The sequence below is a fragment of the Porites lutea genome, chromosome 7, assembly GCF_958299795.1.
Source record: "Porites lutea chromosome 7, jaPorLute2.1, whole genome shotgun sequence".
Classification (NCBI taxonomy): Eukaryota; Metazoa; Cnidaria; class Anthozoa; order Scleractinia; family Poritidae; genus Porites; species Porites lutea.
In genome coordinates, this window is record NC_133207.1 from 29,175,116 (window position 1) to 29,193,143 (window position 18,028).

General features: G+C 38.1%; 2 protein-coding genes across 4 annotated transcripts; one reads left to right on the plus strand and one right to left on the minus strand.

The window, feature by feature from the left end:
• Positions 1–822: 822 nt before the first annotated feature.
• LOC140944137 (uncharacterized) lies at positions 823–9,557 on the minus strand. 3 transcript variants are annotated; one of them, XM_073393261.1, is made up of 3 exons: positions 5,801–6,021; positions 4,377–4,419; positions 823–3,049 (listed from the first exon to the last, which is right to left on the minus strand). In XM_073393261.1, exon 3 carries the CDS (start codon positions 3,039–3,041, stop codon positions 927–929), a length of 2,115 nt encoding a protein of 704 aa, XP_073249362.1. In that variant the 5' UTR covers positions 3,042–3,049; positions 4,377–4,419; positions 5,801–6,021; the 3' UTR covers positions 823–926. The 3 variants fall into 3 exon arrangements, with proteins under 3 accessions (XP_073249362.1, XP_073249361.1, XP_073249363.1); XM_073393260.1 differs by lacking the exons at positions 4,377–4,419; positions 5,801–6,021 and adding an exon at positions 9,420–9,557; XM_073393262.1 differs by lacking the exon at positions 4,377–4,419.
• Positions 9,104–16,834, plus strand: LOC140944139 (mitochondrial import receptor subunit TOM20 homolog). The gene is made up of 5 exons (XM_073393263.1): positions 9,104–9,335; positions 10,972–11,024; positions 13,256–13,343; positions 14,235–14,401; positions 15,302–16,834. The coding sequence occupies exons 1-5, from the start codon at positions 9,212–9,214 to the stop codon at positions 15,332–15,334; spliced, it is 465 nt and encodes a 154-aa protein (XP_073249364.1). The 5' UTR covers positions 9,104–9,211; the 3' UTR covers positions 15,335–16,834.
• Positions 16,835–18,028: the final 1,194 nt, after the last annotated feature.

The following is an 18,028-nucleotide window of genomic DNA, read 5'->3' on the forward strand; positions in this document are numbered from 1 at the left end:
TTGTGCAATTTCATCATTCACAAGTAATTTCTCACAAGCTCGGTGGTGAATAAGGAGGTGTAATTGGCACTATAAAGAAAATGAACTAGCCTGCTGTGACACAGCCCCTTTCCACCACAAAAGTACCCTGTGTAGCAGGTCCCTGCCATGCAGGCTACACAAGAAGGGGAGGGTTGTTTAAAGTGAGTGAAAATGCGAACTGCTGACAACAGAAACTCCTAAAATGAAAAGCCCCTTTGAAACTCTGTGGAGGAGAGAGGTGCTTTCTCCCGTATAGTTTGTTAATATCATAGGTGACGAATTACTCCTTAATTTTGGCGCGAAATTTCAGCGTTAATTTGTAATTTCACATGTGAAATTACAAAATTGCCATGGCAACCTTCCGTACGTCTTAGTGTCAAGATGGCAATGAAGTTTTAAAATGTCATGAATCAAGATGTCAGGGCAAAGAAGACGCTTTAGAAAACCTGAACACACGAAAGAGCACATCAAGAGGGATTCTAACAGGTATTTTGTCGAAAAACTCTGAACTTAAGCCAAATTTAAGCTCTAAACCTTCGCGAGAGTGCAGGAGTTCTCGATCAATACGATCCAGGATAAACATGTCAAAAATCAAAGACTGCTGACGTAATTCGTCACCCATGATATTAATAGGTAATCAAATGGTATACTCGTGAAATTAGGGAATAATTTCACTTGCGTTTTGTCCAAATCCTGATAATTTCCCTCGCCTAATAATGGCTTGGAAAATTATAAGGATTTGGACAAAACGCGCGTGAAATTATTCCCTAATTTCACTCATCACCATTTGATTACACATACAAATGCAGTACTTGAATTCAAGAATTATTTCTTTTTGCAATCTGGCTAGAGCCTTGTCTAAACTGCAGATCTGAAATGGTCCACAATGTTTAGGATCAAAAGAGTTACTTTACCATGACTGATTCCTCCTCCTGAGAAATTTCCATTCTTTGTCCCTCTGTTTCCGCCTCATGATCAACTCTGAAAGAGGTTTTAACTTGAGCAGTAGCTTCACCGTGGATAGCTGATATCATATCTTCAACAACACCAGTGGTTGCTTCACCCTTAAAATGTAAATTTTTAACATGTCTTCTCAGGTGACTAGGATTATTGAAAGCTTTTGGGCAAAAGCTGCACTTGTAAGGCCTTTCACCTGTATGTATAAGCACGTGTCTTTGAAGATTTCCAGAGATTGAAAATGCCTTGTCACAATACTGGCAGCGATATGGCTGTTCACCAGTGTGTACACGTAGATGTTTTCTTAAAGAGCTGTACTCAGCAAACGATTGATAACAACTTGTGCACTTGTATGGCTTTTCACCAGTGTGAACACGGACATGTTTTTGAAGAGAGCCAGGATCTCGGAAAGCCTTAGGGCAAAAAGTACATTTGTGTGGCCGGTTCCTCATATGAAGGGCAATGTGGTCATCAAGGCTTTTTGCTTCTCTGAATGGCTGAAAACAAATTGTACAGGTATAATGCTGTCCGTCATCCATGTGGAATTCTAGATGTTTCTGAAGACCAAGGGAACTCCTAAACAGCTGCGCACACACTTCACATTTGTACACCGACTTGTCACTTCCTAAATCTCCCTTGAGAAGATCATCAACTGTGGGAATCACATTTTGATCATTTAAAACAGTTCTCTGTTCATACTCCTGTGATTCGGAAGATGTTTCTATGACCTTGACTGCTTTATCTTCTATTACATGGATATCCGTCTGAGACTTGTTCTTGACATACATGTATGTTTCTGTACTTGGTTGGGTAGCCTGTGTTAAACTAGTAGAATAATTATTGTTTGAAGAAACCAAAAGTATAACAGAGCTGGAAGTCACTGAGTCACTCGGTTCAACATCATGTTTTTGTGTGAAACGTTCACACACTGCAGAATTACCATTTAGGAGGTAATTATTGTTACATGATTGTATTTCTGGCATCTTTACACTTGACAGTGTTTTGGAACTTTCTTCCACTCCCTCTGGAGTAGCACTTTTCATAATGAGAGAAGCACTTCCACAGGTATCCTTTGCTGTGGCTAACTTACTGCTTGAAGTAGCAACATATGGTACTGAATTGACTTTCTCAGGTTTAGCATTGTCAAAGGAAGATGTTTGGACAGCTGCAACATGGCTTTCTTTACTTACATTTGTAGGAGTAGAACCAAGAACATTTTCATTTGTTTGATTTTCTTTCTCTTTGGCAGAAACATCAGTATTTTTCTCAGGATAATGTGTTTTGTCCTGTTTAACACCACCAATAATGGGCACAGGCATAAAATTGATGAGAATTTGAGCAACATCCATTTCTGTAGAGTTTTCCTCACTGATTTCCTGTTTGTTACTGTCCGTTGGAGGCATTTCAGAAGACTTCACAACTGGCTTTCTTTCTAAAATGTCCTCTCGCTTTGTTCCATATTCAGATAGTGGTTGCTGTTCTTTGGCGTTCTTTTTTTCGAACTCATCATTACCTTGGACGTCCTTAATCTGTTGGGATTGTGTGGATTGGCTTTCAGAATCTTTGCTTTGTTTGTTGGCAAATCCATTCCCTGGCATGTTAAAATAGGGAAAGTATGGTGCAAATGGCACCAATCCACCAAACGTGGGATACAACATGGGGTGAGGAAACTGTGGCTGTTCAGCAATGGTTCTTTTGCTGGGACCTGCTAGGGAATTCTGTGCACTTTCACTGCTTACATTCTCTACAGTAGTCGTACTAACTGGTGCAGCCACATGCACAGAAGTAGTATCCCCTTTTGACATTGCTCTAGTTGATGACTCATTTCGAGTTACACTGGATTGGTGTATCACCTGTGCCATTCCTGAGCTCATAGCTTCCATGTATTGCTGCATAAAAGAGCCACTGTTTGGAGGCCAGAATGGTGGCATCATTCTTACAGGCATCACTGGAGGAGTAAACACTGGGACAGGCATGGGTATAAAACCAAACATTCCTGCTGGATTCATAGAACTGTCCATGTTAAAAGGTAGTGGATTGTTGCTGTCCTCTTTTCCTGACATGCTAAAACCTACATGACAAAATAACAACACACAGAATACTGTCAATAAACTCTAATATTTAATGTGAAAGGAAGAAACATTTAGAGGTGATATGACATCTAATGTTGTTATTTGTTCAAAATATTTTGCCTTTTCTTATTGGCTCCAATCTACTTTACTTGCCAGGAAGTGAGATTGATTGATGGTAATGGTGAACTTAAAAATGGCGTTCATGGCTATCCAAAGATGAAATAGCTAAATTTCTGACTAAAACTGCACAGAAGAAATGCAAGACATATTGCTCAATGGATGTTAATTACTTTTTATGCCAAGAGATAGGCCACAGTTTTGAAGAACGTCTACAAGGAAGTAAGTTTGTTAGGAACTTAGAAAAATTTTGAATGGATGATACAACAATTTTTGAATTCAGCTTCTGTGTGATGTGAAGAATAATGTATGCTGATCTTTGGGGTTGTCATACTCAGCCTCATTGAAAAACTGTTAATTATACCTTTAAGCGCAAAAAAATATTCAGTTAGAAAATTTGTGAATAATAGTATCACTGTAGGTTTGAAAACAGCTACAGACAATTTTGACTGTGTGAAATTGAACTCTGCTTGACACAGTGGAAAACCCATAAAAATCAGAGCAATCAACAATTCAGACACTACTGCTAACAGTAATTTTTAAGTGTGACATATTTCACACTTTGATGTTGTTTCCCTGGTATATTGATCACATACTTGCTTAACAAATGTTATAAATACCGTGATTCCTCTATTAGGCCCCCCTCTCAAATAAGCCCCCTCCCTCTATTCTAGTAGGCCTCCCCTTTTCGAGGGAAGAAAGTTAATAAACCCTCCTCTCCTCCCCTAACTATTCTTCACTATTGATAGACTGTATTGATCAATAAGACAGTAAAACTTTGTGTGGACTGATCAGGGATGGTTTGTTAAATTACCAACTGGAATTTTGGACTTGATCCTGATCCTCGGCTGCAAGACCTCCAATGTTCTTGTACTTGAGCTTTATTTTCCTCTTTGTATCTAGTTCTTTATGGAGAACTGATACCATTGTCTCTTCTACATTAAATGGGCCCACTCTTCTTTGATAAGCCCTCTGTCTCTTTTGGGGCTTAATAGAGGATTTATAGTACTTTTCTGACAAAACTCATTCCCAGCAAGAAAAGCCAATCTTGCCAATTACAAAAAGTAACTACCTGCACAACACAAACAAACTATCCATTTGTAAATTACAAACTCTTGGAAAAATTTAATGCCACACAGTAACTAAATCACCAGAACTCCATCTGGATTCTTGGTTTTTTTCTAGCTCTAAAACTACATTTACATTTACCTTATTTGATTTCTGTATATGACATACTTGAGCCCCAATATTTCTAGAGAAAGAGAAAGACAAACAAGATACAGTATGTTTCTCCCTGACTCCTTGTAATTTGCATGACCCGCCCAGATTGGCCACTGCTTGCTGTAGGCATGCCAAATTTTGTAAATTTATGGTAAAAACAATAAAGTGTGTGTGTGTACATATGTACAGATGCACTAGCTTGTGAATGCAGATTTATTTCCAGTTGTTTCTTTGTCTCTGGCAAAGATGACCACAGGCTGCAGCCACACTCACACATTAATTGTTTTTAGGCACAATTGCCATAAAAAATCTTTTTCCTTTTAATATAAATAATTTCTTTGACAGTTTATGGAATGAAAGAACAAAATATTCATTTAAGCTTGGTTTCAACAAAATTTACTGGTGGCTTTAATAGTCAAGTGGTTCTTGGGTATTACGTTATGATATGTTATATAGAAACCCATACAGTTGAGGTTATCAATTCACTAGTCATCAAAATCGTGTCTTTTTTTCACTCTTTAAAGGTACAGTATTAAAAAAATTTAGCCCCTCCCTTCAGCTAACTCTGACTGATAGTGACAAATGCTATTCTACAAATTATTGAAATTATTACAGCAAAACTTGTTCCAACACGAAACTGTAGACCCAGGCAAAACAATATTTGTTGTTCTTGTTAAACAAGAGATAATTTAAGATTTCCGCCGTATTAAGTGTGCATAAAAAATTAAAAATTGCTCACAATCTTCCTTTAGAACGAGGAATTTTATATTTCTTGGGTGCAGCTGCCCAAGGCAAATTGCGCGGGCACCGTATACACGGTCAACGACATAAAAATTGCAGGAAAAAAGAAATGTAACGATCTAAAAGAGGCAATTCTGCAAATTTCAGTTTTAAAATAACATCTTTCTATGTTGATCTTACGTGGTGAAACAAACTATATCAAATCCAAACGAAAAAAGGGAAATTTCTAAAATAAAAGCAATGACGTTCATACACAGGAAGATATATTGACGGCCATATTTAATTTACAACCACCCATCGACTGTTTTCTTCGAAGCGGCGAATACTTTTGTGAAATTCGCACTCGCACGTTTATTTTTTACTTTTTTAACCTGTATGAGAAACGCTAAATATTCTTCGCAGGTACAGGCAAATTTCTACTCGCAAAAAAAAATGTTCGGAACTTCCGAAAAGAGGCTCAACAAAATATTGGAACGCGGTGAAACATTTTAGATGATCAGCGCCAATGTGTCTCTGTTTTACACTGGCCATAAAAGGAGTATAGCTTGTCAAGAACATTTCATTTACGAGGTAAGTTTTCAAATAGGTCAACCAAACGAAATAATTAATAACGAGAAGACTAAAAGCAAGTACAATTAAAAGACGATTGATTTCGCGAATTCGGCTCATACCTGTATTGAAGAGGGGAATCTCCTCTACGCTTTCGCAGTGTGTTAGCAATTTCTTGGCCGTAAAAGCGATCCAGGTTCTCTAAATTCCTCTCTTTTTGGCAAAAACGTTTAGAAAATACGTTCTGTCATGATAAAAGACCACAAAGGAATACATTTTAAAGCAGGGAATTGCTTGTTAATGATGTAATATCTTCGAACGTCCCTTCCGTACAAACCGAAGAATTGAACGCAAGCGCAGCACTTTTGTGTTAAGTTACCACGTGATCATCGAAATCCCCAATGGCATCCCCAATACCCAGCATGCCTTTGGCCTTCGCCTCAGTTGCTCAAAGCGCGTACAAGGCAAATTTGGAAAATTTTGAGTACCTAAACATGCTAAATATCTTGAATTCTGAAAAAGTTAATGCTATGGCCTATAGCGACTACACGTGGGAGAAAAATTGTCTGGAAATAAAAGTTAAAAAATATAATCCCAGACTTCAAAGCACCTCTATAGGAAATGTATCCCTTACAAAAGCAGTATGCATGCTCCCATCTTTTTCCTTAAATCTTCTTTTCAGAATGAAACTTGTAGAAATGAAGAAAGCAAAGATATTTACCCTGGCTACTGAAACTGAGTTCCGCTCTGTTTTTGTATCACAAGTGTACTGGTTAATTTTCCTCGCACACTTTTAGGCGTGACACGACGCTCATGAAATTAGACTGAACTTTCTTTACAACACTGAAGTCCACTGAGCGAGGGTCCAAACGTAGAAAGCGATCACGTGCGATTGGTTATCGATTGAAATAATCGTGAAAAGAACTTGACAGCGCTATAGACAGTATACGGATGTATTTTTTGTTTTGTTTTATTTTATCTCGAGTGTTTCTTTTTTGCTGACAAATGGCAAGCGTAGATTAGACTGTTCACAGTCCTCTATTTTTCCGTAAGATCGTCGAGATCGAGGGCTTTGCGTTTCGGGCTGCCATCTTGCGTAAGTGTCAAAACTACTTAGGGGTAGGGGGCGGTTTGGGAGGAAGCGAGTAAAATAGTTTCTCGCCCACCTCCCCCTAGAGCTATAATCCCCAACGCCCGCCCCCTCGGTCATTAACGGTAAGACGCGCTATATCTCAACGATCTCACGAAAAAATAGGGGACTGTGAACAGTCTAAGTGTAGATTAAATAACAGTTTTAACAGTTATTTAGGCGTATAATGCTTTCAAAAGGCCGATCTCTTTTCGGACGCAGGAGTAATCGGCTCCTGCAGGACGAAAGTCCAAATTTCGGGCACGTGACGTCACAATGTCCGGTCCAAATCAGGCAGCGTGTTCTTTTAGCGTCGTCACGGCTTCATTCGTCACGCCCACGTTTTTCTTGACAGAGTAACGCGTGACGAAGCTGAGGTCAACGTCCGCGTGAACCGGTCTCATAACGTCACGAATGAGGACATACTGAGATGCTTTTGTACAAGTAACAAAATCGAAGATGAAAATCATTTCTTACTAGATTGTAAGGCTTATTCTCAGATCAGAGACATATTTTTCTCCAAACTAGAAACTAAAATACCTGACTTCAAATCACTTTCACACGATACTTTAATATCTCTTCTTATGAATTCTTCTGATTATTTAATTAACTGTCAATTAGTTTCATTTATCTGGCAAAACTTTGAATTAAGAACCAAATTAATATCAATGAATGAATGAATGAGAACTATAACGTTTTATAATGTTTTGCACGTACATATTAGTCAAATTAGTACTTAAATTTAGACTAATAGCTTTTGCAGTACTGTAATTTCTTTATGGTCATGCAAATAAAGCTTTTGGTGTTGTTGTTGTGAGATGCCTCAGACAGCGCCAGAATTCTCAATTCTGCGCTTCCCCAGGGGAGGTACTCCCTTACAAGAGGCTAATGGGGATGTGCCGCTGGATGGGGTTGCATTTTCACGACTGGGGTGATTATGATGGAGTCGCATTTCAACAGAGTTACTAGAATGGGGTCGCAAATTTTCGGATCTTTGGGGTAAACAAGGATTCAAAATGGGAAGATTCTCGGTTAAAAAAATCAGAAAGTTGTTGTTTATTAAATTTAACAATAAGCTCGCATTGACCGCATTCTAATGGGCTCCTGCCGCATTACATTCCGTTCCTGAAACCACATTGACAAGGTAAATAGAAAATGACTAAGTTGGAATCACGAAAATTACATTTTCATAAAAGTGACTAAGACGGGGTCTATAATTGGCTACATATGAAAAATAGACTACTGTTGGGGTAGGGGCTCTGAGAGGCCAGCGGCACTTACCTAGCAAACATTAACCCAAGTACCCTCCCCGGGTGCGCTTCCTTCTCCAACTATTTGATAAACTCCCAGCGAGGGAGTACTACCTATATTGGCCTGTGCGGGGAGGCTCCGCCCGAGAGGGTACCTTTTTCAGGCTTCAGGTGTATGAAAAGGCAGGGATTTCACTAAATGGCAGAAGTATAAGAAAGGGTAGGAAAATCTGTCATTTCGGTTTGTAAAAATCCGTTAAAAGGGCCAACAGATGCACTAGTATGGCAGTAAAAATGTCAAGAAAACGTTGGTTTTGTGATTTATTCATATTTAGGAGACAGTGCATCAACAAACAGCAGTTAAAGGGATGCAAAGTTCTCAACTAGGTATGTGAAATAGGTATCATTTGTCAATAGAAGATGTCTGAAAGGGGTACCTTTTCTGTTAAAAATTGTATATAAAGGGTAAGGGTTTGGACCTCGGGGCGGAACCTCCCCATATAAAACTTTCATGAGTATTCCCCGGAATAAACCGCACTTCTGAAACGATCTAATTATTAAAATATATGATTTTTGTGCCTGTTTCATTAATACCGACTTCAATCATATATTCATCGCGGCTTTACTGCAGAGAAGACCAATAACAACGCCACTTAATTGACCAATCAGGTCAATAACCAGAATTTAATACCATCAACTGACGTGGTACAACTCACTTCGACTCCGAAGATGATGCTTGTCGATTAAGCTTGTCGATTAAGCGATTCCCTTTAACCCCGAGTTTCCATCACAGCAAAGAAAAACAATCAAAGTAAATAAGATAAGGTGTATTCAAAAGCCACTATGGCTCTTGGTGTATTTTATTAAAAATTCTAGTATTTATCTTCTTGAATCTTTTACCTGAATTCCCATTCAAATCCTTTATTATGTCGCACGGATGCCCAAAGCACCATACCAGGGCGGATAAACCTTTATCCGCCCTGCACCATACACCCCCTGCTATCCTTTGTCGCTCGACAATCGCGCAAAGGAGACTGGGAAGATACTCCGACTGAGCAGCCGCGCAGTCAGCGCAACGTGATCGTATTAGCAGCAATTTTCGTCTTGTTCTGTGCAGTGTATTCTTGTTTTCTACTTTGACAACGGTCTTAAAAATGAGTTCTAGATTAATAGCAGGGATTGTAGCTGGCATATGTGGCACATTTTTTCTCGGGTACTGCATCTACTTTGACAGGAAACGAAGGAGCGACCCACTGTTCAAGCAAAAATTACGCGAAAGTAAGGTCATAAATATTTGCTATATAGCATGAAGTTCTCCAGTTGTACATGTAATGTTGTAGATGTCTATAGTATTTTACATACCTTCTAATATCATTTTGGAAGAAACAGTGACGCAGATTTTTGCACAGTTTCACCTTCAAGCACCGGCCTGGTGATGTAATGTCCTTGGTTTGCCTGAGTGACATGCATTTTATGTCTTCTTTTCTAATCTGTCAATGACGCTCACATGATAAAAATGAGCTGATTACACGCTAATTTTAATGAAATATTAAAAACTGAATCATTGGATAATTCTAGAGCAATTCTAGAGATCTGATTGGCTTAGCCACCATGGTATATGAGCCATTATGCCATGCTCACCAAATATGGTAACTGTAGGTGTCTACTCAAAATTAAAAACAAGCTGAAAATCGGTTGTTTTTACAAACAAAGTCGGGAAGAATTCTCCATACTTTGTGGGCGTTTTTAATAAAACAATTATTCCACTCAGGCGTGCGGCGATACGAAATTTCTCTACAAGTGTTGAAAAATATTTCACTCGTTCGCTGTGCTCACTCGTGAAATATTTTTTCAACTCAAGAAGAGAAATTTCTTATCCCCAAGCTGCCACATAATGTTCTATTTATTATATAAACACCAATGAACTACCAAACCATTTCACTTTAATAGTTTTTTGGTGTGAAAGGTGCGATTTATTATGTAGCCATAGCAATGGTGATATTTTCACATGTGAAGCTAACATATGTTATTTTCACATATGAAGATATCAAGTTTTCGCGTGAAAGCTCACCTGGTATTTCATTGGTGTTTAGATAATAAGATATGATTATAGCCAACGCGCATTTGTGGAATATTGCTAAATCTTTGGTAATGAATAATTTTCTAAATGCACATTAAAGCTGGAAAACCAGCTTAAAGGTCGGACTTCAATTCAAATAATGCTTTCAAAATTGTCTAAAACAGGTAAATTCAAGGCTAAATTCTCATTCTTTATGATTTATCTTGAAAGTAATTTCTTTAACTTGCCAAAATTGTGAGTGCTCTCCACTGTCTTGCACAGTTTTCTTCAGTGAGCTGAGCCACTGAGCAATCTACCTGGTGCCTCAACATCAGATTGATGCAGACATTTGATATAATGGCTGCTTGCTGGCCAATAGTTAAGACTTGCTATGGGTATTTCTGATGAAAATCCAAGTCACCATGTTCTCCACATTTGATGAAACAATTACCTTAAAGATTAAGGAGACAATCACATTCCCATTCTGGTCAAGTTTGACAACGTAAGTTGTGTGATGACAGCAAACAAAATCTGCTCAAAAGTGTGCTGCATGTACTTCAGAGTTTTTGTCTTGCTTATTATAGTTGTTCCTTTTTACGTTTTGTTTCTGATGTCAATGCGTGATAGTAGGGTTACCTCAGAAAACAAGTCTTGAAATGCAATGATTTCATTGGTAAAGCAACAATTTAATGAAAAATGCAGACTGAGTGAAAGTGACGTCTGCAAGTGTCTGTAAAGTTTTTGAATTACAAGGATGTCAGCTTACAAAGATGTCAACTTCAGAAAGTTGATCATTAAATGACTATCAAAGTCACTGCAAAAACTTGTCGATAACTAATTTTTTTTTTTTTTCAGGACGGCGCAAAGCAAAGCAAGCACAACAAGAATCTTCCATGGAAGAATTAAGGGTAGGTAAACTCTTAAAAATTCTAGCTATAAGAATTAGTTCGGGTTGAAAGTATATGAAGTCTCTACTATTTACATTTATAAACTCTGTAGTGCGCATGTGTTTTCACAAATTGTCAGCAGGTTTCATTTTCTATTTGGTTACTTCTGATTCTAGCTCCCAAGGGAATTTTTCACTCAGAATGTTACATAATTTAATCTCCACAAACCACCAATCACAGGTATTAGACGACTAAAATCCTGGTGTTTATTTGGGGGCTGAGGTTATCTCTATAATATTGATATTATGGTTGATGAATATTTATTATGGTTCTCAATCTATAATAAATTTGATGAACAATGTCAATAGCCTGAGATTGTGAATGTAATTTGCACACCCACAGGGTTCAAAATTAACTTTTAATACAGGTGCCAACTGGCAATCAAGTATAAATTTTTGGTTGCCAGAGGGCAAATAGTGGTCGCCTAAAATTTCCCCTCCCTTTTTTTTCATTTAATTTTTAAACACGAATAAAAAATGCATGGCATGGACTCTTTTATGGTCAAAAATTGCACTACTTCCGCTCCCGTTACCAGAAAAGCAACCGTACATGTACCAGTGAAGTCTTATTTTTTTTCCACAAATTACTTTCTGGAGATATAAAGCTATCTGACCTAGAATGTAGCATGGACAGCTATCTGTCCAAAACTGCACTGATTATGTCAAAACTTAATTTTCTCCTGATAACTACCATGAAACACGAAACATGAAAACGAGTCAAGCCGCCACGTTACTTGTACCAGGCCACAACTGTGGATATATGGGTACAGTATAATTCCACATACGTAACATTCTCACTGTATTTCAGCTGAAAACAACATAGCGGCTTGGAAACGTTCAACTCGTATTGATTGTAGCTGTCATGGAGTTATTTTTACAAGAAGATTCATTTCACTGTAAATTAAAAATATCAGCAGGACAAAAATGATATTGATAGGTAATCAAATGGTATACTCTTGAAATTAGCGAATAACTTCACTTGTGTTTTGTCCAAATCCTAATAATTTTCACTTGTCACCATTTAATGAGACATACTAATATTGTATTATAACTAGTACAAACAAAAGGGTAGGCATCCTTTGATCCATGGGGTGTTTAAGCAATCACAATGATGATGATGTCAGTGACGTCTCAGAAAGTGAAGTTGCATTTTTTAAATTTCATCTGACACAATGATTAACCACACATGATTTTTCAAAATAAAATGTTGGCCAATGTTCTTGGAGTTTAATTACTAGGGATGGCATGAAAGTTCAAGGAGAGGAAGGAAAATTTCTCACCATGTGGTCATATCTTCCATTCAAGACAAGAAATGTACCAAGAAGTGTGATGCATGTGTCAAGATTATTTTTGCATTCTCGGTGTCAGCGACATGTTTATTTACATAGCCTGCGAGCAAGCTCTCCAGGAAACTCTGGTGACAGAGCAGGAAAAGGAAGGAGAGCTTGCAACTATGTCTCTGGAATTTGAATACTGTATTTATTCGATTAACCGCCCTGGGTGCTTATTAAATTTTTGGACCTTGAGAGTGGGCGCTTATTTGAGGTGGGCGTTTATTCGAGGCTGGGCGCTTATTAAATTTTCACCATTTTCAGGAAGTGAAGTATGTTTATATTGCAACAAAACAATACATGCTAATAACAAAACGCGAAGAAGTAACAAAGCAAGGTTTCTGTAAAATACTCTCAAGAAAATTCCGTCCTCGGGAAAGTCTCTTATTAGAATTTATTCACTCAAGTGGGTGGGGTGAGGGTGAGCGCTTATTTGAGTTTGATTGGGAGGAGGAGGGGGTGGGGGCTTATTAACTTTTTCTTCCATTAGGATGGGCGCTTATTCGAGGTGGGCGCTAATTCGAGGTTGGGCGCTTATTCGAATAAATACGGTATCTGCATCAAAAAAGTCAGTGCGAAATGCTGATTGGTGGAGATGATATTAGTAATGACATCCTTACCCTTGGCACATGTTTTGAAATGTTTGTTGACATTTATGCTCATTTCTGCTTTGCGCTGATTGGCAGAAATTTGGCAGTTCAGTCGACGGGGAGCCACAGGGGAATTGGAGGTGGAATTCAAATTCCAGAGACATAGTCACAAGCTCTCCTTCCTTTTTCCACCCTGCCACCAGAGTGCTCTGGAGACCTTGCTCTCAGGCTATTGTTTACAAGGTCTAACATTGTGCTTGTTGCTGCTGCAGAATCGAATTCCAGACAGAAATGATGCAGCTGCTGTTCAGCAGTTTTTCATGGAGGAAATTCAGATAGGAGAAGATCTTATTCATCAAGGTCTGTTTTCACCATTTGTTTTTGGGTGGGAGGGCACTTCCTTTGTTGGCCATTAGGGGGATATAAAAAGGAGCAAGGGTTGTGCAAAGCACTCACCTCCCGCCAGTTGACTAGGTGTTGAAGCTAGTGACATGTGGCATGAGTTTTTAGATGGTTCTCTCCCTTGCATCGAGAAGTTATTCTCTGATTAGTCCAAGTTTCCTCTCTTATTAAAAACCAACATTTTCAGATTCCAGTTCGACCAGGAATGGTAGATGAAAAACCACTATGTGGATGTGCTACCTCTAAATCATTATAATTTTTTTATTTATACCACTACACAGAGTATGTTTTTGTCTCTCTGAGGGTATTTAATTTTAGTTGAGCTTGCCCTAAATGGAATCTTATGTTTTCACTTCAATTTGTACAGGGATAAAGATCAGGCTTATAATACAAATATAACTAAATACATTATATACTTTTTTGCAGCATACGTGCAAACGTAAAAAGTAATAGATTTTAAATAATTATCATGGGACATTTGCTCTCTTAGCTCATTCTCTCTTAATGCTGTGTTTGGGTTGAAAGTTAGCGGTTGCCAAAAGCTTGTCAAAGATTTTGCTTGTCTCATATCAGAGGGTAAATTGTTCCACAGAACAGCCCTGCTTTAACAGCAGTGGCTGTCCAAACTCACATTACGCGGAAAGGGTGTAAAGTAATTAACATACCATAGGTGATGTGTGACCTTTGTGCTGGATATGCTGGTGTCGTGTTAGTCGTGTATAAAGGCACTAAGTGAGGACTTCAGTGGAAAATTGACCTACAGAGGAAAATAACAATATCCTTGTGATATAGCCCCTTTAATAAAATGCATATATCACCAAACAAGGGTCTCTACATGTCTTTCTGCAGGTGAAACTGATGAAGGTATCAATCACCTAATTAATGCTGTCACAGTGTGTGGTCAACCACAACAGCTTTTGCAGCTCTTTCGTAGCACTCTTGATGACGAGCCTTTCCAAAAGCTTCTAGAAAAACTTTCCTCCATGGCCTCTAACCCTATGGTCCAGCAAGTACACGTAAGTGAAAACACAAACTCACTTGTTTAGCTTCTAAGTTACGACAATATACTTCGTGTAGAAATTGGTGTGGTGTCATTCTGTGAGATGTCCACTTTTCTTACCATAAATTAATGATATTTATTAATTTTACTACATTTGCCATCTAATGGTTAACCCTCATAGGTCTTGTTGTTATAATTTGGAAACTCTCAGCAAGCCAACAGTAGCAGGATAATTATTTATACACTGGCAAATTATTGTTGGGCGAAACGGTCAAGAACCTTGGTTATCAAGAGTGTGCCCTTACCAGCCAGTTCCAAAAGCACCTTATTTCTTTGAATAAATCTTCTCCCCCAAATAAGCACCCACCCACTAGGCAAATGCCCCTCTCAAGTAAAAGCACCCCCCCTCCACCCCACCCCACCCCTACCCCACCCCTCCCCCGCCTGCCACCTGCAAGGATGATCTCAAGGATGATGAGATAATCAATATTTTATAAACATGCATACTGATACATTAGTGTGTAAACTGCATAAAGTGCATGGGGACTAACTACGGTACGCTTCATAAAGAAAGACTATATTGACAAAGGAAAGACTATTAATATTTATAATTGGCCAAAACAAATTTACACTTCGTTCAAAGGAAAACTTAATAATTGCGCCCCCACCCCCTCCCCCGATTAAGCGCCCTCCTTCCAATAAGCATCCCTCCTTTTGACATAAATCTTAAATAAGCACCCAGGCATTTGTTCATTCAAGGAAATATGGCATTTGAATTTCCTGCTATTTTGATTGGTCATAAAACTATAATTGATCTGGTGACCAGAGGAAAATGTTGGTCAATGGTTTCCATGATAATGTCTCTGTTTAACGGAGATGTGTTTCTCATGAATGTCTTTGTTTTTTTCTTTTGCAGCCAGCAGGATTTAGTGGGGACTCACTGGATTAATGCTTACTTAGACATTTACAGTTAGGCCCAGTTCAGACGTCACATTTCACATGCGCCAAATCTAATAACAAGAGTTTTTCCCCATTAGCATTAGATTTGGCACATGTGAAATGCAATGCTTGAACCAGGCCTTAGTTAATATTTTTTACTTAGACATTGTTTGCTGAAGAAGCAGAAGTTTTGCCCTGGGCAGTTAGCTCTGTTGCTTGTATTTAACCATGAATCAGAGAAGAAATGTGTCAATAATACAGGGATGGAAAGTATGGTCCAGTTTCCTGATAACAAGTTTGAAGCAAGTCTGCAACATTGCTGCAAAATGAATTGAACAGCCAAGTTGCACGTTTTACAACCCACATTCGAACCTGTCCTGTATCAAATAAGGTTGCAAGGTTTTTTTTCCTGGGTGGTAAAACGTTCGGCATTGCTTTTCAACTCATTTTGCAGCAATTTTGCTTAACAAGTAGCACGTTTTTTGTTGCCCGTGTTACTGTTTTTTTGACCGATATTGAAATGTCACTGCTAAGAGTATCATGGCTTGCAATGAGGCTCCAATGACACTGTTTTATTGAGGTTTCCTGGGTAGGAATTGTCAACCAAATTTATTGCCAGTAGACAGTAAAATAAGGCATACATTACATTGCTTTAAACTTTATCAGTGCCTTCCAGCCACTCAAAGGCTTTATTTGTTTTAAACAACAATTAGCGACTTTTGTTTAGATATGGGTCGAACCAACAACACAACCTTTTTTAGGCAATTTCATGTCATGTTGATGTTAATTTGCACCTTGTCAAGGTTGCTCAACTAGACATATTATTATTAGTTGGTTAGTTGGAGTAAGTTCGTCTTTTGTAGAACTTACAGGTAGGAAAGAAATCACTTATAACATTTTAAAGTAAGTTCATTGTTGTTTAACACAAAGTGCTTGAGAAAGTAATGACAAAACCTGAGCTTCATGACAAACATTAAGCACTATGTGTAAACAACAATGACCTTTGAAAAACAACAACAATGAACTTATGCTGAACAATTTTCAAAACCCCTGATTGGAATCCATTTTAATACGTTTTAATTGCCTTCCTTTGTATTTGTTATTTTACCCCATGGTTCGTACTATCTTGATAAGGTCTTGAAATGTAGTTGTTGTCTTGAAAAGTCCTTGAATTCGGTTAAGGTTGTTGAAAAGTACTTGATTTCTTTATTAGGTCTCGGAAAATCCTTGAAATCCACTACCTTGTGTAAAAACATTTTTATGCATGAGGAATATGTTACTCAGTTCTGTTTCTTTATTTTAAATGCTGTTTCTGTACCTCAGATGCAATTGCAAGTCATACCCAGTCATTTTCCAATGCATCGTTGTGGAAAGTAGTATAAAATAATGTGATCAACCATGGCTGAAGAAGTGAAAATTGTAAATGACTGCATGACGTGTTTTAGCCAATATAAGGGGGGTTAAAGAAGGCCTTTTTTATTGAATAAATCTTAGTCCTTGAAAACTGTAATTTGTCCTTGAAAAATCCTTGAAATTTGTTTGTCTGAAGTTGTACAAACCATGTACCCTCCTTCAATGTTTTTGACAGTATTTTTGTTTCACTCAGTTTGGTGGCCAAATGGCCAAAATTTGTTACACATCTCCTTTTACGACTGATTTTAGAATAATATTGTAATCACTGAAATCTGCTTGTCATAACTATAAGAAAATTCTCTAAATTTTATCTGATTGGCTATTGGCAGGCCTGATTTCATCAGTTGGTGCCATTGCTCGTTTGCTTTTGAATGTTTTTTTTTGTCACATCTAGCGAAATACTCTCAGAAGATCTTTTGATTTAAGTTTTTTCAAAAAAAGTTGATTTAAGTATCAAAATTTTGTGTTAGTTATGATTAAATAAGGTAACGTTTAACACTTAGTGACTGGTCCTGAGCAGACCTGAGGGAAACAGTGAAATTTAATTCCCCAAGAAACTCAGTGTTTCCCGAGGTAGAACTTTTCTTGTCACCCTATTCAGCCTGTAATAAAACCAACTGGATTAAACAAATTGGACTCCTGCTACACGTACATCTGATTTTGTTTTTGATTACAGACTGAATTGGACTCCACTTAATGCTATAACCATTATTGTTGTGTTATGTCTCTGATCGGTAAACCAGCAGTAAGATGATTTCAAGTTAGTTGTAACCAAACTAAAAAATTAATATATTACTGAGGATATGACATGGAGAATAAAGTGGCCATGACCAGCTAAATAAAGCGGTATTTTTAACTGCAGATGTAGAACGTTGGACACTTGAAGTGTTACAAACATTGTAAAAAATATAACAAGTTTGCAGGGGTGTAGCATGAGATTTTGAAAGTGTACGCTCGCGGGAAGAAAAGTTAGAGAATGGAGGGCACTCCAAAGTAGGGGCCTGGGAGAATACTCCTGCGGGAAATTTTTCAATTTAGGGTTTCGAAAATACTATTTCCTGCATTTTCTGTAATTGTTGTTTAATTATTTGACCCATCTCTAGTGTTACCAGTAAGGTACCATGTTTATGGGGAAAATGGTAAAACAGTGACACCATCAAATAGGTTACCAGAAAAGGGTGAGATGTCTACCCTTCAGACGGGCAAACTCTGTTACAACGCCATCAATATCAACAGCCTTGCAGGGGCGGATCCAGGATTTTTTTTAGGAGGGGGTGCACTCGTCTCTTGC